The following is a 24,606-nucleotide window of genomic DNA, read 5'->3' as shown; positions in this document are numbered from 1 at the left end:
CTGCAGATCCTTCAGTGCTCAAAGAACCTGCCTTATGTCAGCACAGGAATAGGATTGATTTGAAGCTGTACTGTATACTTTTTTTTACCGATAACCAAAATGTTCTCAAACACAAAAGAAAAAATGGTTCATACATATGACATTTAAAGTTGTTTAAAGTTTGTCCTACTCCCAATGAAGAATTAAAGAAAATGAGATAGTTCTACAAGTAAGAAATTTAAATGTCATTTAATTTAAATGTCTGGAGTGTGTCACTTTTAGGTCACTATAGCTGTTTCCATTCATTTATGCTGTCTTAATTAGGTAATGATTCCAGACCTTGTCTTATGCCTTGCTAAAATGTCATCCAAGTGTGAATTTGAAAGCAAGGTCACACCCCAGAAATTGCTACCAACATATGTTTAAGATGATGATGTTTTAAAGAGCATGCTATCCAGAAAGCAAAAAAATCTTCCTATTAACCCCTCGTAAATTAATTTCCATGTTGTATGCTGAACAGAGTGAGTGGCTGTCAATCTCACTTGGGCCTCCTATGTTGCAGACCTACTGCTTGACAAGAGAACATCTGGAAATGTGTAGGGGGACAAGGGAGAGATAAGGGCACTAACCTATAATTTTCAATATTTTGGGTTTCTAAGGAATTTTTAAATTGTCTTATGGGGCCACATGCCACAGAGTTATATGGAATGGTATATACATCCTAAAATACACAGAGAACCTAGAAATATACAATTTAATGGGAAATATAAACCACAGAGCCCACCCAGTCTCTCTTAACTAGACTTAACTAAGTCTAAGTTGAGATGTTTGCTCTTTTATATTCAGGATATTCTTACAGTGTAAAACAAGCTTTACAGATATAGTGGTATCCAGCAATATATTTATGTGGCAGCCTCCATCACTCAAAGTCTTGCTTACTAACACACTGCATCATTGGTGTGAATGACAAGATGTGCTATAAGGAAAAGATGTGGCAATTGTGTTGGGTCTGCCCTCGCGTATGGCCTGAGCAAGGTCTCTCTCTAGAGTTCTGTGTCTATATACTAGGGACAACTCTTATTATTAGAGCTATGGCAGATGTAAGGCCATAGCTTAGGCATGCACAGACAGATATCTTTCTGTGGTAGTCAATATCTAAATCAGTGGTGCTCAACCCTTGCTTCCAAAAATACAAAATTAATAGTACATGTAATATTGTTTGACACCATAATATTAATTGAATGTGAATTATAGAAATCTTGAAACTAAAGATCCGCATAACAAAAGTGCAGGATCTGAGACACTCCCTTATGTTAATGGTTGTGATCCTAGGAATATTGGTTCAAAACAAAGGATTTGTGCCTGTTTCTCCACTAGGCTACAAGCCTCATCCTTGCACTACATTGTACATATAGTACAAATGTTTGCCTTAATTAGGACATATTGGGAGTATAAATAGTTTTTCCCATGGAGAAGTTGTAAACTTGGAATAATCAGCAAGGACTAGTTACTATGGGTTTTGCTCCTCTTTTGAAACTTTGCACCAGAACTGCTCCTTATACATAACCACCATTGTCTTTGTGGGTAGAATATCATAAAACAGGAATGTTCATTCCATTATTTTTTTTTTACTTGCTCTTCTCACAGCATGACATGTTTTGTGTTCTCCCTCTGATTGTACTAACATGATATCTACTGTACACTGCAGAAGGGAAGGATATGGTGTCTAATGTATATGGTGATAGCTGTGAAGCAAAATACTCATTGTTTATTAAAGTTTTTATAAATACATTGTAAATTGAGTCTTGTTAATCAGTTATATGATTGCCACCATATGCAGTTTATTCCAAGTAGATTAGATGTTCTCTAATACAGAAGACAGGGGGGCACCGTTAATTTATTCACATTTGATAATTTGCAGTGTCTGTTGGAAATCTGCCAACCTTTTTATTGATTGAAATCTAAGTGGTCTAAATTCCCTAGTTCTCTACAATGAACACTTTCTACTTTTCTATACTTGACTCATTGGCTTTTTAAAATAAAATATAGTATATATAGCAAAATAATACTTACTGGAGAAAAGTACCCACAACGTTTTTCCAATTAAAATGTCACAGAGATGCAGGAAACAATCTATTAGTTATTCTTCTAGGGCATAAGTACAAAGAACACAAAGTGGATCCCCATTTGCTATTTCAGTCAGTTTTAGCCCTGATCATTTTGAACTATTTATTTTGATATGTTTATACACAAGTGTCTGATCTCTCTTTCATTGTTTAAGGTATGTGCGTGCAGGAGTTAGTGTAATCTACGTGGATACACACAGATCACATACTGATACAATGATAAAGTTCCTAGTAACTGTAACTGTCAACCAGAGCTGAACATCTTGTGGTTCTCCTGCTTTTATCAGCTCTTTTTCCATCTACACAACCACCATATACATTATACATCAGATGGTTTCTGACTACCCAATCCTCATATGTAGAGAGGAGAGCTCTCAGTACCACATCCAACACAAGTGTATGACATTCATACATTGACATTAAATGAGTTACATAGGTATATGTTATTTTGTTCCACTAGATTATTATGATACTATCATGGCATTTCCATTTCTGGCTGTAATCTGTGAGTTATATTAAGCATTGCCATCCTCTGATTCAATGTTATTGTCCTAAAAGTTAGCAGATTACTATCCATAAATGCTTTTCATATACTGGGTCCAGGGATTTGTGTCAAATTTCTGAAAGGAACAGAGGCAATCCAAGAGGCAAGCCCACCCAAGTGACCCAAGACACTGTAAAGAAAATCCATTAATGATCACAGAAGGGAACCACTTCCTCTGTGAAGAACCTTTTAGCCTAAGCACTCTAATAGCTAGCCTGGAAATGCAATCAACACTAGAAAGGCAAAAAGCTTTTGGCAGAGGCCCAAAAATCTTCCAGTTAGTGCAACCTATGGGGTAGCTGTCCCTACTGCCTGTTGGACTCACCTACAGCAATAGAGGGAGATTTCACCAATCCAATTAATTTCTTATTCATATGTTGTAGATATGCTCAAACCTGAATAACCAAAAAGTAGCTTTACAGCTTTTACTAAACTGTCATGGCCATTAGGTGGTCTCTAGCTGTGTAAATCTTACATAAGAACAGATGCCAGACATCACATATAATGGTTTGGGGCTTTGGGCCATCCACCCTATACAAAAGAAGAGCTCTGGATAAACAGGTCTAGACACAAGTGATGACCACTTGTCAGATTTTTATATGGCTCCAGAATGACAACTCGTTGTAGCCAAGCATTAGCCTGGAGATGGGCTCAAGCCCACATAAACCCACCCAGCATATACTGAATCACGGAAGCTGTAGTTCAGCAACAGCTTGACAGCATTCCTCTACCTAGGATGTTGCTCCCTCAATGGGCACATTTCTCCACCACAAAATAAGTAAGCATACAATAGGCATGTAGGTATTATTTTTTGCATGTGATTTTACTATGTGAAACATAGAATTTGACAGCAGAACCAATTAGCCCATCTAGTATGTCTTTTTCTTAATATTATGACTCAAACATTAATCAGTCATTGGTCTCGTCTTACCTAGATTTAGGATAGACATGTGCCTACCCAGGGACAGTTTAAACTCCCTTACACTTCTGCAGGTGCGATGGGTGTAACAGAACAATTTTACCATTGTTATCAATAAAATATGAGACCCTTTTTCAATTTCCTTGTGAGGATTCAGTCTGGATAAAAAAGAAAACGTTTTCTTTCTTTCCCATATTAAAACAAAATTGCATACAACGGTATAGTAATTTGTTCTTGTAGAAAAAAAAAAATCTGCTAATAGCACATCTTATATCTGGTTTACTATAGGATATATACAGTATGTGTATCGTATGTATTTAACTTTACTGGGATTTCTGTACTTGATTAGATTGTATTATAGATGTGTGTATACTATACATTTATTTATTTGCTGTCTAACATTCCTTATCAGTGCCACCTTTGCTGCTACTGTGTACTCTGCAAACACCTTAACAGATCAAGAGCATATTGTCAGATCTAGACTTACTCTGAAGAGCTTGCAATCACTATATCCCAGTTTTCTTTCTTTCTCTGGAGCAGTCAGTGGGACTCTGAGGATAGTTTGTTTCTGGGCAGCTGTGACTTTTAAAATAGTTGCAGGTTTAAAACATTAGCATGTAACATAGAGAGCATATACCATATACATTTTGTGTGTTATTATTTCTGGCATAGAAAGGGTTTCTGGTAAGAGGTGGATTATAAACAAGATAAAGTGCCCATCATCATAACCTATGTTATAAGCAAAATCTGTATTAGGCATGCAGAATAAGTATTTAAAAAGGTATTGAAACATAAATAATGCAAGTAATAAAGCAATTTATGAGAAAATATTAATTTGATTTTTTTATTTAAAAAAGGAATGTTCATAGTAATTTAAAAAATATGGTAATATTGCAATAACTGAAAATAATGATTAATACATTTAGTGATAGGCTAGACATAAATTGCATGGACGATCTTATAAGAGTCCTCAGAACACCTAGTTTAAAGTTTCCTTGCTGGTTTTCTTAGGAGCTAAAATATATTTTTAGCTGTGAAAATACACTGTAAATGTATATATGATGTAGATTTGACCCTAAGGCTCTTAATAAAAATCTATTTGCAGTGTTTGTATACATCTATAAAGCTCTTCTAAGCTCATTAAGGAAAATCTTTATGATGTATGTCAAGCACAGCAGTGGAGGAAATGTCATCTAGAATTCTTTAGGTACAGTAAACTGGGTTTGGCTGACAGTTTAATACCCTTCAAGTCAAATGTTTTGCTATGAGGTATGAAAGATTTCTTATCTCTCTTGGGATTTTTTAAATAAATCTGACAAGATCTATGTAGTTGAATACCAAAAAATATACAATTATACACTTTAAAACATAATCAGAACAGAAATATTTATCCAAGAAAAAAAATCAGTTAATTTTGTTTTGTCAAAATTAATTCTACAAATGGGATTATAAACATTTATTTAATTGTAAATTATATTCTATTGTATTCTATTACATTTATTTATTTAGCGCTCACAGATTCCAGAGCACTATTACAATAGTAGACAGAGAAAAATATACTCCACAGTATGTTTGTAAGTTCCTGACATTTTAAACCTTGTTGCAAAAAAAGGGATTGTTTAAATATGACATCACAAGCATTTATTTAGATAATACTTAATACAACTATTGTGACGTAAACTGGCCAGATCTGGTACCAAAGTAAATTTAAAGGGGTGGGGGGGATTTACATACGAAATCCTTTAGATTAGTGCTACAAAACGTTTTCTTAATATAAAGCTTTAAAGTTTGAGCAACACAATGGTGTAAATTATATTGCCCTTAATTAGGGTATTGTTGTAGATTCGGCTGATTGGGGGACTATTAACCATCTTTAGATAAATAGTATTGTTAATAAACAAACACAAATGTAGACACAACTTAAATATCTATTCAGAAATAATCAATTTTTGAGATATACATAAAAAACAATTGAAATAAAAAAACAACTCATTTTGAGCATTTTTATTTATCAAAAGTATCTAATTTACTAAAAGTGCAAAAATTGTTAAAATTAAATGTTTTATTGTGAATATAAACGATGATACTCATTTAACTGTTAAATACCTTCCCCATATATGTTCCATGCCAGAGTCATAAATCGTCTGAGGTTTGTAAAATTGTAACTGTGTTGTTAAACAATCCTAAAAAAATTAAGTTTATTGTTGAATTCATTATGCTATAAAATCGCATTAAAATTATATATATATATATATATATGTATTTAGTATTTTAGGGGAAAGAACGTTTAATTGTGAAAAAAAGATTTAATTTCAATGGGAAAAATACAGATTTTTTTTCCCTTTTGCTCTGGAATGTCGGTAGAAATAATATATCTGTTTGCACAACCTCTTGACTCCTGCAGTTACATGGTGATAAGGTTAATTTTTAATTAAACTGTGATGTTGCATTGTGTAAAGATACATTATTTGCACTAAGGGAAATGACAACTTTGCAAAAACCTTAAGCCAAGAAAAAAAAGTGGCCATTTTTTCCAGATTCTCCAAAACTAAACTTAAACTTAAATTTACCAGTTTATATTCATAAACACTAATATATTACTCAACTCTCTGGCGCTAGATGGGTTAAATATAATTCTATGTTTCAATGAGAATAACTAATTTATATATTTCTTTAGCCAGTCTGCATATATTCTGGGAGTGGCAATTCGCCACTATATAATAATAAATACAATTTACTATCATATAATTTATAAATACAAATATTCATTTTAAAAGTTTTTCTTTCTCGTATAATGATACCAGATTTTGGCATCTAATTATATACAAGATGGTAAGAAAACCAAAATATAATCAATAGTAATAAAAATAACATAATCAATAGTTGTTAAAAACATGATTGTATAGCCAATACCTGTGTTCTAGACATATACTATATATATGTAATATTATATTAGTAATAATGTGTAACTATTAATATTTAGGTGTATGCTATATGTATGCATTATATGTTTAGTGCTCTTAACCCCGACAGATTTAAACCTATATGTCTTTATTCTGTAAATTGATTTATATATTTGGGGTATATTGGTAACCAATTCAGTACGATTTAGCTAAATTTCATTCATAAAGCTAACGTCTATAGTGCTAGTAACCTTCACCTCTATACACTAGCCGTATACTGTTTTCCTGTATGTATTTTTTTTATATACATTTAAAAGCACTATTGACACTAGGGGAACTCAGTGTGATCCATATGATTTTTTAAAGCAAATATAGCACGACATATTGGATCACCACCTGCACAGGTTTATTATGTTTGAGGCTGGATCGGTATGAAGAGAGGGTGTTTTTATAGGGTATTTTACAATCGGTACATAGGTGCCATAACACACATTGATGTTAAAGGTATGTCACATTCTGCAATGAATACACAAGGCGATGCGTGCAAATATGTAACAAAGCCACTGGAAATCCAGCAAATATATTATTATTTATTTAAAAAAATACAATTCAATTTATTGAATTATTATTAAGTCAAGAGGTCATAAATCGGGTGCTGCTGTTCTTAATGAATATCCCTTTATAAAAGTTATTTTATAAAGCGATACTTTTTATCTAACGCATTCTGAGGATGTTCCTATGGTGGGGTTAACCCTTTGACTTCTTTAAGAGATCATTTAAGGACCCTCTGTACTCATGTGCAGGGGCCATCAAGTGATGGCTTGAAGAAGCTCTTTCTAGCATTCGGTTTATAGAAGGGGAGATCGCTGTAATTGGAGTTTGTGTTGCGGATTGGCTGCTGGGATGAGTGATGTAAAGCTCCAGTCTTGATCCATGTGAGATAATGTGTATCGCTGCTCCGGGTAAACAGCAAGGAGCGGAGCATGAAGTTCGCAACTCAACACTTTGTAGAGCGATAGACACAACAGGCGAGTGGAAGGGGGGGGTGTGGCCCAGAGTGGGCGGGCCGGAGACCAGAGCCAGCCCCCAGTGCGCTCCAGTGTAGAGATCAGAGAAGAGAGAGCCTTCACAGTGTCAGCCGCGATCATAGACGGACTGGGAGGAGAGGCAGGAGGTACTGGCCAGAGAATTACCCCCTGACCCTTCAGCTCCTCCCTGGCACAGATAGTGGTACTGAGTATCTCAAAGCGAGAAGAACCTTGCACACCAGTCCTTCACACTAACCCCCCAAGAGGAGCTCTGATCCGACACGAATGGACCATCTCAGTCCCGTTTAAGCACCAAGTAGACTTTCTGCGAGATTAGGTACCACTGCATAGGTTCAGAGGAAGCCCCAACCGAACTTCAAGAAGAGCCGCTTACTTTATCCTGCAATAACCCCAATCCATACCCACCCAGAACATTTACCCCTCCCTAGAAGGCGCCCTGTTACCCTCAGTGCTGGGGTCTGATCCTAGTCCTTCTGTGTACCCCAGGTGGAGGTACCCGGGAGCCTCTTCCTGCCCGAGCCATGCTGCCAAAAGTGGAGTCGGAATCCCTGGGACTATCGAGGTCGCACGGAGAGCAGGGGCAAATGCCGGAGAACATGCAGGGTAAGTGACAGATGTGCCCCTATGCGCTTTACTCGCTCCTATACCATCCCTATACGAGCTGTGCTCCCCTGTAAGATCCCGGCTGCTATATAAAGTCTAATATATACCCTAAAAGTGACATTATACTTTCAACGTAAACATTGCGAGATGGCTATAGGCTTCAAACTTCATATGGAAAACCACTAAAATATATATATATATATATATATACCTGTATAACTGAATTTACCACATATGTCTACTACATATATTTTGCCTAGGGGACGAAATGTATTCTTGTGACAGCACATATGTACACATGCATGTCATGCAGGTGACTGGTATGTATGTAGAATGTATAGCGCACACGTGCGATCTCTCTGCCTCCCCATCCCCACTTCCTATAGAGGATTTGCAGGATGTTCCAGTATATGGGGATATATAGGAAGATGACAGCGTATTCCAGCGGATGATCTCAGGGGTCATACATCTGTCATACATGGCGCCTGCACAAGGAGAAGCCACTTTATTCCTAAATACAAGGGAGCCTGCAAAGTGCATCTGCCTCAATTCTACATATTTTTTTTTCACATCAGATTCATGTATTTTGGGTTTTATCTATAGACGTGTACATTTACACACGCATTGTATATTGAAATCAGACACATAGAAGTTCACTATATATATATAATAATATACATTATTTTTTTGTGTGCATAATTAATGCAATGTACTTTAATATTGTAATATTAAGTATATGTTGTTGTATATAAGTGCTCTTTAGGTTGTTTCTTTTATGAAATATATACCGCTTGTTGGCTTTTTGTCAGTGGAGAACTGTAAAAAAATATTGAAGATAAATGGCCAGTATTTCAGTACTCTGTAGAATATACAGTATTTTTTACTTCTACTTTGTTAAAAACATTGCCTTAATTTTTAAAATCAACCAATTTTGTAAAAAGGTATTGCATATATATATATATATACATAGATATATGTAGTGTGTATATATACAAGTAGCAGGCGATATCTGGAATCAGAGAAAAGAGAATTAAAGCCAACATTTTCTGTAGTCTTGATTACTTGCTAAAACAAATATATCAAAGTAACTGGATTTTTAGGTTTTATTTAATTTTTTTAACTTTAGGAACAGCAGTTCCAAATCTGGTTTCTATTACTTTTTTGAAGAGCTGTGTGCTAAGACGCAAAATAATCAGATCAAATTTTTGTGATTTTAAAACAATTTTTGGGGGTTAATTAAATATGTAATTGAAGGAGACTTTGAGCAAAATTAAAACGAAAAATACAATTTTCATAGAAACTAATGTAGAATTTGCAATCAAGTCAATTCACTCTGACTTGTTAGCCACAGTAAAGTATTCAGTCAAGGTACTGCTTCTAAATAAAGTTTAAAATTAACTTTCTTTCTTTTGGACTGCAAAAAAGTTAATTTGTTTTTTATTATACTACAAATTAAACATATTTATTACCCTTACATCAATATATCAAATATATTGTTTTTTAGTTGGATAAACCAACTGAAAAATAAAACTAAAGTATTTCTACTTTATATTACAAAGTTAATGCGGTGCCTTAAGCTAATACCAAATCCAGTGGATTTTCTATGGGAATTATCTATTATTTTTATTTTGAGTACTTTAAAAACGATAGGTAATTTCAATTGGTGGCATTATGTGATATATAAAATTTGAAAAAAAAATACTCTTTTGGTAAAATGGTGTATGCTACTCAACAATAAGTTAAGAATACTAAGTTTAAATATTCGCTGGTTTTGAAAATGAAAAAACACGTACATTAGTATGGACATGTAGTTATAAAAGTGTAGAGTAACCAAAAGCTATATTACTCCCTTGAACTTGGTATAGATGCAGTCAACATAGATTAACTTTTTTAATGCCTTAAAGATAAATTTGCAACATATATTTTCTTGTTTTATATACATACATATATATAAATATAAATATATATATATATATATATATATATATAATTCAGTGGAAAGATTTATAAAAGTAGAGTACACTTTACACGTTTTTGGAAGGCAGTACATTCCTGAGAATACGTAACACAAAACCAGACAGTGGAAATATAGCTTTGATGAGAAACGTTAACATGCATTTGTCTCAAAAGCTTACAGTCTATTAAGGCTATAGAGAGACTGACAGACACTGGAGTTTGACGTGCGCATGGAAAGAAATCAAAGTATGCATTAGTAAATGGATGTTATCCAACTCTGGATGAAGTTCTTTTTAGTATAAGTTTGAAATATATGAATAGAGATGGGTTATTCCCTGAGTATGTCCAGACTATTAACCCTACGGGGAGTCACAGTTTATTTACTCTTAAATATCTTGTTTACTAGTGCTATAAAGCAACATTTTTTATGTTGATATATGTTTGGAAGCAATGGTTTCATTGTTTGTAATTATTGTTGATAAAGTAGAAATTAAAAGAAAAATATTATGTGACATCAGAATGCAGCCTATGCCATATAAAAAAGAACAGCCGTAAAAGGTAAAGTTAATTTGTGCGGGGCACAGACTTCTCTTATAGCCATATTCATTTCTGAACCGGCTAAGCTTGCAGGGCTTTTAAATGATTTTCTACCAGCAGATCATCGGGAAGTAAACAGACTATTAATGCTGAAGACAGGAACTCTTCAATGAGAAATCCTATATAGTTTAGTGTAGCAAAAATAGATTTTATACCCTAATGAAACCATATGTATGATTAACCTTTTAACTATCTGCACAATTTATAATGAATCCATACATGAATAAATATTATATGTGATATTTTACTGCAGCTTTATGTCCAAGTAATGCAAACATATAATACATAGGTGCATTCTCTCGCTTTAAACATTGTTATTTCCATCTTGTCTGTATATCTGCCTATCTGTACTCATTTAAGTTTTACATATATATATATATATATATATATATACTTCTATAAATACATATATGAAAATCACTTTCTATATGCAACCTTAATCTATATATATATATATATATATATATATATATATATATATATATATATATATATATGGATTACGTTTACATAAAAAAAGTTTGCCATCTGCCTAATGGACAACAACAAATCAGAGGTCATATATATATGTAAGAAAATCACTTGCTATATGTAACCTTAATCCATATAAATATATATGGATTATGTTTACATATACCAAGTGATTTTATATATATATATATATATATAAATATATGACCTCTGATTTGTTGTTGTCCATTAGGCAGATGGCAAACTTTTTTTATGTATATATATCCATCAGACCGAGGCAAAGGACACATTAATTAACGTTTTCTGGTTAACATTAATTCTTCTGTATTTGTTATGTGACAATTTGAGGTCATTGTATAGCAAATGTGATGGATTGTTTAGAAGGAGCCTTTAATAGACAACCCAAAGTTATGTTTCCAAGGGGAATTTATATTAATGCCGCAAGTATGTAATGCTGATGGAGATAACCAATATAGCTGTCTGTGCCAAGCATGAAAATGTTTAAACTGAACTTCGTGTGAAAAGGGACTGACATGTAAGGCTAACTTGAACTGATCCCTACCTACATTTAACACGTAAATGGTTCTGGGTTTCTGTGGAAAATACAGTTTTAAAAAAAATGACTTAGGACCGTCATTATGCTTTTATGCTTTAGGTGCGCTTTTTTTAATTTGTTATAAAAAAAGTTGAAAATATTGTACTAAGTGAGGAAGAATAAATAATGATTATAATAAATGACTAGCAAGATAGAAGAAAGAATATATGTTTACACTGTGCATACAAAATAAATGTTTACGTTTGTACAGTTCCTAATAAAAAAAAATTACAGATTTTTTAAAATAAAATAACAGTTTTTCCAGTGCATAAGTATTTCATACAAATAATTCCCAATGAAGCCTTTAGTGATAAATATAGATAGATAGATAGATAGATAGATATACATATGTGGATTCTTTGCATTATTAGTCTACTTGGGAACAAGTAGTACTCTTTGTTGCTGGTATTCTTGTAATCATAACCCACTGTTTTGATCTTTTTACCTCTTTCTGCAGTTAACCAATTTAAGATGATGGGTTACTCTTATGATGATGACCTGGAGGAGCTGTGTCCTGTCTGTGGGGACAAGGTGTCTGGATATCACTATGGGCTGCTTACCTGCGAGAGCTGTAAGGTGGGTAACTGATACTATCCAGTGCTTTGGCCAGTTGTATTCTTTAGTAATACTGGAATTTCAAACTATTATAATCAAGGTATAATATATATATATATATATATATATATATATATATATATATATATATATATATATATATACATTGTATTTTTACCATTTAAACACAAGTGTTTATTTTTTTAAGGTACTTTACTATTGAAAAAAGAGATATTTTATGACACACAATGTATGTGAATATAGGCATAAGCTTATTTTAGTCTATAAAAAGTGCAATATTTGCCAAAATATTTATAGAAGGAATACATTTATTTTATAATCTTGTAGGTTGTTTTTTTTAAACATGTCTAATATCGATTTCTTTCATTTTATAAATTCCATCGGTGTACTCTGCATGCACATATCTGATCTATCATTTTCTGGACAAAATAAAGACAAATGGAACAAAGCTACATTTTATGTGAATAATTAAAATATATTAATAGATATATTCTACCCCCAAAACAGAGTGCATTTTTAGGATTTGCTTATTTTATCATTGTCACCTTGCATTTTTGCAAACCATTATAATTAGTATAAAGTATTAAGTGGATAGAAGTTGTTAGCCACACTTGTTGTTGCATAAATCATGATGGTAGATGGCATAACACTTCCCTATCCCAAACGAGTTATATTGTATATGAAATAATCACCCTTTTAAATATATTATTAAATTAAAACACTAAGTTGTCTAAGTATGTGCGCGATGACTTATACATTCAGAAGCATACTCTTATTTCAACCCCATTTTCAAATACACTTATTGTGTAGGTGCACCTCTGTGCCCTGCAATTATTTTTTTAATATTACATTTAGCTTGTGGGAATTTTTTTTTGCAATATTTTATAGTCAACTTGCTTGCAAAAATGTCACTCATTTGAGAATGCTTTTTTCCCTGTAAACCAAAGCTTCCATCATAACTTCTCTGCTGTGATGAGTTTCTCCATAGACATTTTGTGGGTTAATATTTTGGAAAGTTCAAAGGTACGGGTATGAAATGTAATGCAAACAATTCAGTGCTCAGCTCTTTGGTACAGAAGGTAAACAGTGATTACAAAACCTAAAGTAAGCTCCGCTAATATCAAAAGGGACTTTAGGAGAACTAAAATCTGTACTTTCACTATTTGTGCCTGTACTGTTTCCTGAAAGGCTCTTTCTCCTGTAGGACCAACGTGTTCTTATGACTGTGCCATGTCTCTGAGGTCAGGGTATGCTAGGATCAAAATGGACAAATGGCAACCACAACAGAACGGACTATGCTTGATCTAGTGTTTACTAACGGGAGGAACATGTTTAAATCTCACCTATGAGCAAAGTGTGCATGTTTATCTTATGAAAAGAAATGTGTCCTATCGACAATCATGGTTCAGCATTTCATACTACAAAGGGTTAAGCGTATCTGCCGACTGCTTTAAATCTTTGTTATCTGTTTAGGGTTTCTTCAAGCGTACAGTCCAGAACAATAAAAGATACACTTGTATTGAAAATCAGACCTGCCAGATTGATAAAACCCAGAGGAAGAGATGTCCGTACTGCAGGTTCCAGAAGTGTCTGAGTGTGGGAATGAAACTAGAAGGTAAGAGAACAACAGTTGGGTTAGGACTCTAACCTTAGCACTTGATTCTGGATTCATTGACTTAAAATAAGTACCTTATTTTCATGACAAAGTATGTTCATGAAGTTGATTCTTCGAACTGTTGCTTATAAAACATCATAACAAGAACTCTGGCAAGACATCACCGAGAAAAAGAAGGAGTGCAGAGGCTGGGTGAAGAGAGTCGGTCACCAGCCACCTATACTTGGGTTAATCACAGATTATAGGAAATATTATTTTGAATTTATTTTTGTAGGGATGGTATGCATTTATTCGAGCTACAATTAAGGCTCTCTTGTATATTTTGTGATGATAATTTCTGAAGTTTAAAATCTTTTACTTTTTGTTGTCTATCTTTTTTTCTGGTTTTAGCAATTAAAAAGCTTAGTACACATTTCTAAGTTTCCAGATGTGAAAAGAATAGCATATAGCAAGCATGAAAAGAAAAATAAACGAGGCAGACAGGGAAATGTGAGAGTGCACTGGGTTTTCTCTTCAGGACTTTTTAACATGCCGATCTTTTTCTGCGTCTAATTAATGTAGGAATTTCAGACATCATGGTAAAAATTAACACACAACCTTGTGCTGTATTATAATTCTTCGGATGATATATAAAATCATATCCAACATTTTGTTGATGCAGATGTCTGAAGGCTTTTTGGCTGGTGGTAGGCCTTAAAATGCTCACCCTGCCAAGTAAATTTGTCTTGAGTATAATCTCTTCTCTCGGAGCGAGAGGAAAAGAAGGCAGCGGGAGGTGAGCTGGCAGACACAGGTAGTGAAAAAAAAAAGAAAACGAGACAACTGCAGGAAAGAACGGGGCAGCGCAGGAATAGAGGTCAACTATGTTAGGAGAGAATATGACAGGAAAAGTGTAGGCTAAACAGTAGTCAGAGGAAAAGAAACAGCAGAATGCGAGAAGCGGAATAAGTGACACGCTTGCACACACACTGGACTACTGATAATAGTAGTGACGAAATGTGTAAGCACGCAGAGAGCAACACATGGGTCAAACAGATGTTGTGAAGACTGGCTAGTGTGCTGCTATGTAGTTAGGTGTTGTGGGGCCCGTGGTCTTAAAAACCTGTGGCATCCTGCCACTTTATGTCACTGCGCTCCCACACTTACCTGTTGATAGAGGAGTAGAGATCTGTCAATATTGAGACACGAGGAGCACCGTGCTATGATAAGTTAACCCTAAGGCACAAATGTTCCTGCACACAACTACCCTCCGCACCTCTTATCTGTAGTCCAGCTGGGCCTTTTTGGGATTCAGGGACAGATGGGAGCCGCACCGCTTACAACCCATATAGTAAGACCAAGTGACAAACACAGGACGGACCGAACTGCTCAAGGTTGAGAAATCAGATACAAAGCATGGTGGTAGCAGGACAAGGCCTTTCCCTTTAGGTTTCTACCTGATGGGTGTTTATAATTAAAAAAACTGGCAATATACAAAATTAACAATGAGATTAACACATGTTAAGACATGCTGGTTCAGAAAGACAAACTAGCAAACTGGTCCTATGGTTTCCCCAAGAAAGTAGAACTTAATGTGCCTAGAAATTTGTATTGTGTTCTATGAAAAGACAGCTATGACAGTATCGTGACTTTTGATATGGTTTGGTTGTTCATGGTCACATTTAAGGTATGAATCGGGCTCTCCTTGCCTAATGTACCAATATGAACAAACATCTCTCTCCCCCCAAGTACTTAATGCTTGTGTGTTAAGCCACATTTTTCTTATATCAATCCTTCTGCAAGTTCTTACATTATTGTTATATGTACAGCAATTTTAAATTAACCTCTTATATTTCATAATAAAATGACTCTGTATACATAGCTTATAGCCCCATTAAACATATGTTGCCATCTATAAATTAGTGACTAATTGCAGATTTCTTTATGCTAGATATGTATCCGATATCCCCATGCATTTTTAATAGTGTTATAATCTCTCCTTTGCATAAGAGCCAGTGGCCAAGGTGGGCTCTGTGTCACCAGTTATCCCATTAAAAGTTCACCGCAACAAAACGCACCGCTGTGACAATCCCCATTAAAATCACCCCCCTGGCTGCAGCTCAAGCACATTTATTTTTAATTATTCCTAAAACTGAATATCTTTCTTTTTTAGAAGCTGTGGCAATAACAAACTAAAATTTGTTCTTCTGTTAAAATGCCAAGTAGACAGAATAGTGGTGCATGCATACATATATACAGTACATATAAATCCCTTGAACTGCTTCTCAAGCCAGAATGTAGCAGAATAATTTATGAATTAGGAGGATATTTTTGTACCAGTTAATAAAAAAATAAAATTAAAAAAAAAGGTGTTTTTGAGATTGTATATGGTAATTGTAAAATATTAAAAACAAAAACCATTGAAGCTATATTAAAATACCGTAACACGTTACTTTTTAGAATTACTTCGGTTCCTATTCTTAATGCAGTGTATTAAAATGCCTAAATTGAATTTATGAACATTTGAATAAACATTTTTTTCCCGTTCATCATAACATCATAGATGTAATAGCGTGAAATCATAGGCGTCAAAGTTAGTTAAAACTATTTTTAATAGGCTTTTATATATATCATCATGCAAATCATAATTTTGAAATATCAGAAACACTGTTTTTGGAATGACGTTTAATAATATTTTGACAATACAGGTTCTTTAAGTAATGAAAAAATAGCACTAAGTAACCAAATTGTAAATAATGCAGAGACTACAATTTAAAAGCTAACTTAGTTGGTAAGCACAATAGAGAAGCCACTTTCCCCCCCCCCCCCGCTAGATTTAGACTTAGCTTTTGCATTCCAAGTCACCTTGTTGACATCGGCAGTAAAATTAATTGTTCACTTAATTTTCTTCTGTTTTGCTTAATGTCAAGCAGCCATATTCAACTAACAGAGTCTTGCAAACTCATACGATGTGTCTTTCAACCAGGTTGTTTAAAATATCTCCATTTTGGTGTCATTCAAGAATATTGGGAAACTGAGAATCTGTAGAAGGTTTTTTTTCCCCAACACTACACCACGGTGATTATGTGAGATAATACAAACTCTAGAGACAACTCTAATTTTAGACATTTCTTTGTTCCACAGCCGTACGGGCAGATCGGATGCGTGGAGGCAGAAACAAGTTTGGGCCAATGTACAAGAGGGATCGTGCTCTCAAGCAGCAGAAAAAGGCTTTAATTAGAGCAAATGGACTCAAATTAGAAGCAATGAGTCAGGTCATCCAAGCTATTCCCACGGACCTAACTATTTCATCTGCTATTCAAAACATCCACTCAGCCTCCAAGGGTCTACCTCTAAACCATGCTGCCCTGCCCCCATCAGACTATGACAGAAGCCCCTTCGTAACTTCACCTATCAGCATGGCAATGCCACCTCATGGTAGCCTACAGGGGTATCAGACCTATGGGCATTTCCCCAGTCGTGCAATTAAATCAGAGTACCCAGATCCTTATACTAGTTCCCCGGAGTCCATCATGGGATACTCCTACATGGACAGTTATCAGTCAAGTTCTCCTTCAAACATCCCGCACCTTATTGTGGAACTGTTGAAATGTGAGCCAGATGAGCCCCAGGTCCAAGGGAAGATCATGTCTTATTTACAACAGGAGCAGGCCAACAGAAGCAAACACGATAAACTCAATACATTTGGACTCATGTGCAAAATGGCCGACCAAACGCTGTTTTCCATTGTTGAATGGGCAAGAAGTAGCATCTTCTTCAGAGAACTTAAGGTAGGACAGACAACTCACAAGAGCTTGTTTATATTATTGCATTTCTGTTTTCCGATAAAACATTTATACCTCTAAGAATGTGATGCGGCAGAATATATGCTTATATGGGTTAAACCATTTTTTGGTATAACATTTACTACTAGCTGTATGTATTGTAGGTCAGGATATCTGACATAATATTTTTAAAGTTTAAAAGTCATATTACCAGTATAAATGGTAATATGACTTTTAAACTTTAAAAAATATTATGTTTTCTGTTAAACAAGTTAGATTTTTCATATAATATAATGTTTGTGCCAACCATGTATTTGCAACACAAATCTAATTTAGTTATTTTATCGTATCCAAATTCACTAGACCCAAATACTGCTTTCTTATAAAACAGCTTTGTTGTGAACAACGGAATGTCTCAGTATTATCTTCTCAGATAGACCGTCTGCCTAATCACGATATATAGGGACTTGATTCGAAACAACAGGATTTAATTGGTCCTGCCATAAACAGTAAACTCATTGTGGTGTTTCAGTACGGAATATCAACCAAATATCACATGACAGCAGGCCAGCAGATAAACAAACTTTATTGGAAAAGTGAGATACAAAACTTCAGGTAGGCAAGTCAAGCCAAGTCTAGCTCCTGTCCTCATCGCCTAGTCTATCTACGAGGTGAGCCAGACTTATTCTGCAAATACCAGGTCATCGTGAGTAAACCTACAAAAACATAGATGTGATGGCAGATCAGAACCATTCGGCCCATCTAACTAGACTATTATTCTTGGTGTAAAAACGTACCTTAATTGGTCCTTGATTTTTTTTGTATTCAGGATAGCCATAGGCTTATCCCATGCAAGGGTGCTGACATGGAAGAGGTCTATTTATTTGCTTCTAGTTCACACCAGCTTACCCATAATGTACAAAACACTCTGTTCTTCAATAATACATTTAATTACTATAGAGAACACCACATTTCATTTTCAAGGACAAAATATTTATTTTTCCATGTGCACTCCCCTTGATGGAGCACTTTTTATCTGTTTCCGATTGCAAATGATACGACCAATCTTAAAATGATTTACAAAGGTGAAGAAATATGGGGGAGGACTTTAAAAACATGTATTTTTTGGATCAGCATGAATAAACAAATAAAAAACAAAATAATATTGCATACAAATCAGGAAAAGAGATCAGGTGTTTTTGAGACATGTAGATATTACCTGCTCATATTTAGCAAGCTCAAGCTTCAAAGTGTGACTTTACCCTGGGTACATCAAACAAGACTACACTGTCCCAGCACATAGGTCACAGCATTGAAATTAGGTCCAACCTCAAACTGTGCCTTTAGTTTCCATAACCCAAATTACACCTTGACTCATTCTTCCAAAGTACACTTATAAACTCATCGGAGTTATTGAAAATACACTTTGGTGACCCCATGGGTCAGGATTTTCCGCAGCGGCGTTGAAAGGATGTTTAATTATTTAGGCTAACACGTCACATATAATTAGGTAGCTTGAATTATCTTTTTTTTTTTAAAGTTTTTTTTAAGTTATAAAAGCAGGAAATGTTTCTAACGGACTTGATGAAAGGAGCGTTCAGGTCTGTTCTTTCAATTACCGAGAACACAGAGCAGACACAGCAGTGTGCCTATTGTACAAGCGACTGAATTGTACGACTTCCCTGCCAGTTGTTAAAAAACAGCAGTAATTTTTCCAGCCACTTGCCTTGGACAGTGAGGATCTGCTGTGTGTTGATGTGTGTATTTTTTCCCTAACAGATACAAGCCTCTGTATGTCAGGTTGTTTTTAATACTATCGCACATTCAAGTATTTATTTATATTTATAAAAGTGAACTGGTTGATATTGTGATTTTTTTTTTGGCAAGATTAACTCCTTGAATGTGCCACTAACATCATACATCTTAAAATATTTATAGACTTTTTATTACCTTTTTATTATTAAACTCTCCCTTGCTATATAGTAACACTTTAAAGTAACACAATTTTAATATATTCCAAATAATATAAAAATAACCTTACTGTGTTACTCAAAAATGCATGTATTCTCTAAAAACACAAAATTTTCACTACTCACTATGTATTAGCCGCCTAGAGAGCCACAATAAAGGTCCGGGGGCTAATGATTTAGGTATTTTTGGCTTTAATGCACTTTGATAATGTTTAAAAAAAATGTTCCTTAAATGTGTTATTTTACCTTCTATTAAGCACTTGCTCGTTCTCTGAAAAGAACTAGAGAAATCTCGAAGTTTCTTAAGATAAAATACGTTCTTTGGACTAAGAAGCTAAAAATTAACTATTTCAATGTTGTTTTTACCCTTAAATAAATACAAACTCCTACAAACAGGAGAGTGAGGATCTGCTTAGGCTGATTATAAACAGAGGAAATATAAATGAATAAAGCTTTCTGGCCCCCCCATCCATATATATATTTAGCACTTCCAGTAATATGAGCCAAGCAGGAACAAAAGGAGTGTTAAATATAGAAGCAGTATAATAGATATTCTTAACCTAGTGTTCCCATCACAAGGAGCATTCAAAAGGGCAGCTACATGTGTCGGGAATGCTTATTATTATTATTATTGGTGTGGGCATCAATTCAGTGCCGTTGTTTTAAAGTGTATTAATGACTGTGACAGAATCCGAGGTTTAAAGGGTTAATGGCTTTTCAGAGGCAAAAATACTAATGACATATTTAAAGACTCAGACCGTCCTATGGAGTCGCCAGTTTATGCTAAGTCTTTTCCTCAAAGACCCCAAGTGCACCAGTAACACGTTTAAGTGGTAGGCCTGTCCCCGATCTAATGCCTGGTGACACGAGTAAGTGTGAAGTTCCTCCTTGATCTGATGTGTGCTAATAGTGGTGACATATTTAAGTGGTCAGTCGCCTCCTAGATTTAATGTGTTTTAATGTCAGTGACATATTGACGGGGTCAGTCCCTGGGGCGTTCACCTAGACAGCAGATGGCCCCATGCTGGATCATTTGTAGTGCCCTTTAGCTAATTTCTTCAAATCGTTCTGCCTGGGGCAACATTGGAATTTCATGGCGTAACTTTCGTTTAACTGGGACAGAGTTGTACTGCGTTAGCCGTGGAAAGAAAACGAGCAAATCTGGTAAAGATGATAACTTGATTGGCTGATGAATTGCATTGAATGTATGCTTTCAAGATGCCTGAAGATGAGACCTAAGTAGTTTGTCCTTTAGTAGAATTCCGCAAACCAAAAAATGTATCGTCTTTATGAAATCTGTTACCAAATGATAATTGCTTGCTCTGAGAATTATGGAACAAAACAAAACATTTTCATTTGTATTGGTTAATAATGAAGCAATTACCGGTACTATAGTTCGGTACACAAGTTCAATATCTAGAGTTTACCTACATCTGTATTTCATATTTGTGTATATGTGTCCATAATTAATTACACTATTCTGTTTATATATTTATCAAACTTATTATAACCAATATAACAATCCCATTGATATGCATGATGGCGGACTGTGTCCTGACATCATATTTCAGACATGTAAGGTTTTCGCAGTGTGTACAGTATCTAAAGTGTGTACACTAAGTATTAACAGCAGCAGCCGTGCACCGGCGATAGCCAAGATTGTGGTGACATGGGGGGCGTCATTGGCCCTCCAGGGATGTTCTCTAATGATGTCCCTGGTACGTCTTCGTTGCAAAGGGGTTAATCAGTCTTTGATCTTGTCTTCAGGATCTGTGTATGGCTATGCCATGCATGTTTAAATTCTGTATTAGCCTCTACCACTCTTGGTGGGAGGCTGTTCCATTTATCTACCACCCACTGGGGTTTCTATCACTTCAGCCCAATTACTCCATAGGTTTTATCTATTATTTTATGTACAGAAGATGCATCACGCGTGGGTCCCCATGCATCAAGGGGATGAGGGCAGAATGCACAAATTCCAGCTAATTAATCCAAAATCTTACATTAAGCAGGTAAAGGGTTTACCTGCCGAAAATGTTTGTGCTTTGTGGGGATTTTGACCTTAAGGGCTTTATGATAAATGCCCCATGACATATATTTACATACAGCATTAGTTGACAAATTAGGTTAACCCTTTGATCTCAAATATATTCTGATAGACCTGTATGAAGATCAGTATAGGAGAACCATAAGAAACTACCTGTTAAGTCTGAGACCTTGACATGCTAGTCAAAGTCTGGGACACACACACGTCACTGGGTAAACTATATTTGCTGTTCATCTTTAAAGCATCAACTGTACGTATAGCATCGCTGAGCTACAGCATTTGTGGCACCTTCAATTCTAGCAGTCTATGCAAGACACTGACTAGCAAATGTAATAAATACCATTAACAAGAACACACTCAAACACACAACCCTAATGAGTTGTCTTTTAGCTGGACTTGGTCTCAAATTAATCAAATTGTGGCTCCGCTAAATATGTAGCTATTGGTTGATTTAATACAATCAGAAGTAATGTTCACTTTAACCCCTTATTTCTCTCCTACTTGTCTTTAGTGTTTGTTTCATAGTCATCATTATAATGCGTATTTATCATGAATGAAAATTCAGTACTAATAAAAAAAAGAATCTTCCCTGCATTTTACTATCATTTGCATATTAATCCATGAAGTGTGAATTATTTAGTAAGTAAATGCGGTTTGACAGATTACAGCTAATAAAGCCCATGATTAAAATAACCTGTGCTACATTACTAGGTCCTTACAAACTTCCTGATCTATTTTTCTTATATTGCTATCCCTACCACCTCAGCTGAGAGTCTATTCCAGTATTTTGAATTATGTTTCCATCTGGAAGATGACAGTTTTGTATATGCGTTGCTGATCTTGGATGCTGTCTTCCCCCATTAGAGGTTATCCTTCTGTATAGTCACAGCTCCAGTAGCTTAGACCTGTCACAAGCTTCCTTGCTCCATTGCTTTTGAATTATCTCAGAACCCTCCCCATCTTCTGCATCTCCTGCTAGCCTCCCCTCGATAGATGAACTACAAATAAGAGGACAAGGGCAGGGTCGTCCTCTGAAGGACTAGGGTATACCAGGTGAAGTGTTAATGGACCTGGAGCGCATCCACTCTCTTGATATATGGGTCCCCATCTTAAAGCCGGCATTGCTTTTCAAAGATATATTATTTCATTTGAGCGGAGCCGTCCGAAAGTGGCTGCGCTTTTGTCCTGATAGATGATCCTGTGTCCACAATCCGTTATGGAGTGTGAGATTTTCTCTGCTGCCCTTTCCTGCAACTCATAAAAATTGTGCTGAGCTCTCGAAGTTTCCCATGGCTTTCCTTTAACCGTTCAGGTCACAGGTTCAAGCAAAATAGTAGAATTAGCTGGTAAGTAGATATGGATCTACAGCACCAGTGATATGATGAGCCCTGTAGTTATTGCATATGTGAAGGACTGCAAAAGTCTGGCAGAGTAGCTTAATCAAGCAAAAAAAAAGAAAACACTTATTATATTATATTTAAACTATTGTAAGGGGTATTGGTTTAAACCGTATACTATCATATTAATATTCTGCGCCATCTATATCTTTGATAGTTAATTTCCTTTTGGTTTGTGAAAGCGTTGACGTTTACGGGCAAATCATGTAACAATATATATCTATATGTACTTTTTACTTTTTTTTACTGTTATGTAGTTGTGAGAGGGATAATGGTAAAGAAAGTATCTGGCTGGCCACGCATGATGGCATACATACTACACACTAGTTTAAGTGGCAGGATGGGCAATGTTTTCCAAACCTTCTCAAAAAGATCTTTATTCTTGACTTTTGTGGTTGGTATCCCTTTTATTTGTGGATAGCGTGGTCTCATCTTGTTGTTGCTTTGTAGTCATAATGAGTCATACAATCAATTTAGCCAATTGTAGGCATTCTAGATCAATAAAAGCAGGCTCTTATAGTTACTGTAATAACCAGCTATGTGGCTGTATATTGGAAGAGAACTGAAATGTTACAGATTTAAGGTTTCCTCAAACAAAATAACGGATATTGCTGTTGCATTCTATAGAAGTCCTGAAAAGTTGGGGTTACCATTTAGTGGCCCAACATTCCTAGAGAAGGATGTTGAGCCAGAACCTCTCAAGAACACAGAGGTCCCTTGTTCAGATGTTATGACACCTGTTGAAGGGGCCGATGAGGAATCTCAGCTGTAATTACGTTAAAGAAATGGTCTCGGAGACTTGCCGTTCAACAACTACGAACTATGGCCCACAAGACAAAATTGTCGAAACTCAGCTCCTTCTCTGATGTCCTTTAAGTCCTCCCTGGGCTACTCTGATTTTATTGGCATATCAGCCAATTCAGTGTTTCTATTGGTTGTTATAAGACCTCTTTTTAAACTTTGTACCATGATTCCTTTTTATACATAGCCTACATTTGACTTCAATGTAATCTGTTTCCTATATATAACAAGCACAGGTATTTATGAATATTTTTAAAGACGGGTTAAATCGGTTCTTGTTAGTATAACACAGAATATAGTTAAGTGTGCAGTCTCATTAGAATTCTTTACTTTCCTAACTTTATAGATTCAAAGTCCAACAGATACATATGGTTAATCCTTATTGGTTACAGTAAAAAAAAAAGTTGATGTTCCGGTTATTACTAAGGCAAATATTCTCTGCCTTGGGGAAAACACCAATGACCCCAGAAGCGGACAGATACTAGGTTTTGGTAATCTGAAAAAAGATTATAGTATAGTGACTACAAGAAATGTATCGTAATAGTGATCTAGCTCCATGCTTATTAGCTGGAACTTATTTGATAACTGCAATAACACCCAACAATGTATAGATACATCTACGAATGGAGATAAGGAGCTGTCCTATTTACTGTAATAGAAAAAAATACGTGTTTAGTTCCCATTTCCACAGAAA

At 35.2% G+C, this 24,606-nt stretch overlaps 1 protein-coding gene across 1 annotated transcript in view; it reads left to right on the top strand.

Moving 5' to 3' along the window:
* The first annotated feature begins 8,041 nt into the window (after positions 1 to 8,041).
* Positions 8,042 to 24,606, top strand: part of LOC149280798 (nuclear receptor subfamily 5 group A member 2-like) — a 36,648-nt gene continuing 20,083 nt past the window's right edge. The window contains exons 1-4 of the mRNA XM_089500079.1: positions 8,042 to 8,123; positions 12,200 to 12,318; positions 13,792 to 13,933; positions 17,057 to 17,703. Of these exons, the coding sequence (XP_089356205.1) occupies positions 8,042 to 8,123; positions 12,200 to 12,318; positions 13,792 to 13,933; positions 17,057 to 17,703 (990 nt within the window). The remainder of the gene's footprint in view (positions 8,124 to 12,199; positions 12,319 to 13,791; positions 13,934 to 17,056; positions 17,704 to 24,606) is intronic.

Source organism: Sceloporus occidentalis, unplaced genomic scaffold (genome assembly GCF_023333645.1).
Source record: "Sceloporus occidentalis isolate IW3139 unplaced genomic scaffold, rSceOcc1.0.p SCAF_147, whole genome shotgun sequence".
NCBI classification, from domain to species: Eukaryota; Metazoa; Chordata; class Lepidosauria; order Squamata; family Phrynosomatidae; genus Sceloporus; species Sceloporus occidentalis.
The sequence above is the reverse complement of the archived record's forward strand: the minus strand, read 5'-3'. Positions and strand labels throughout refer to the sequence as shown.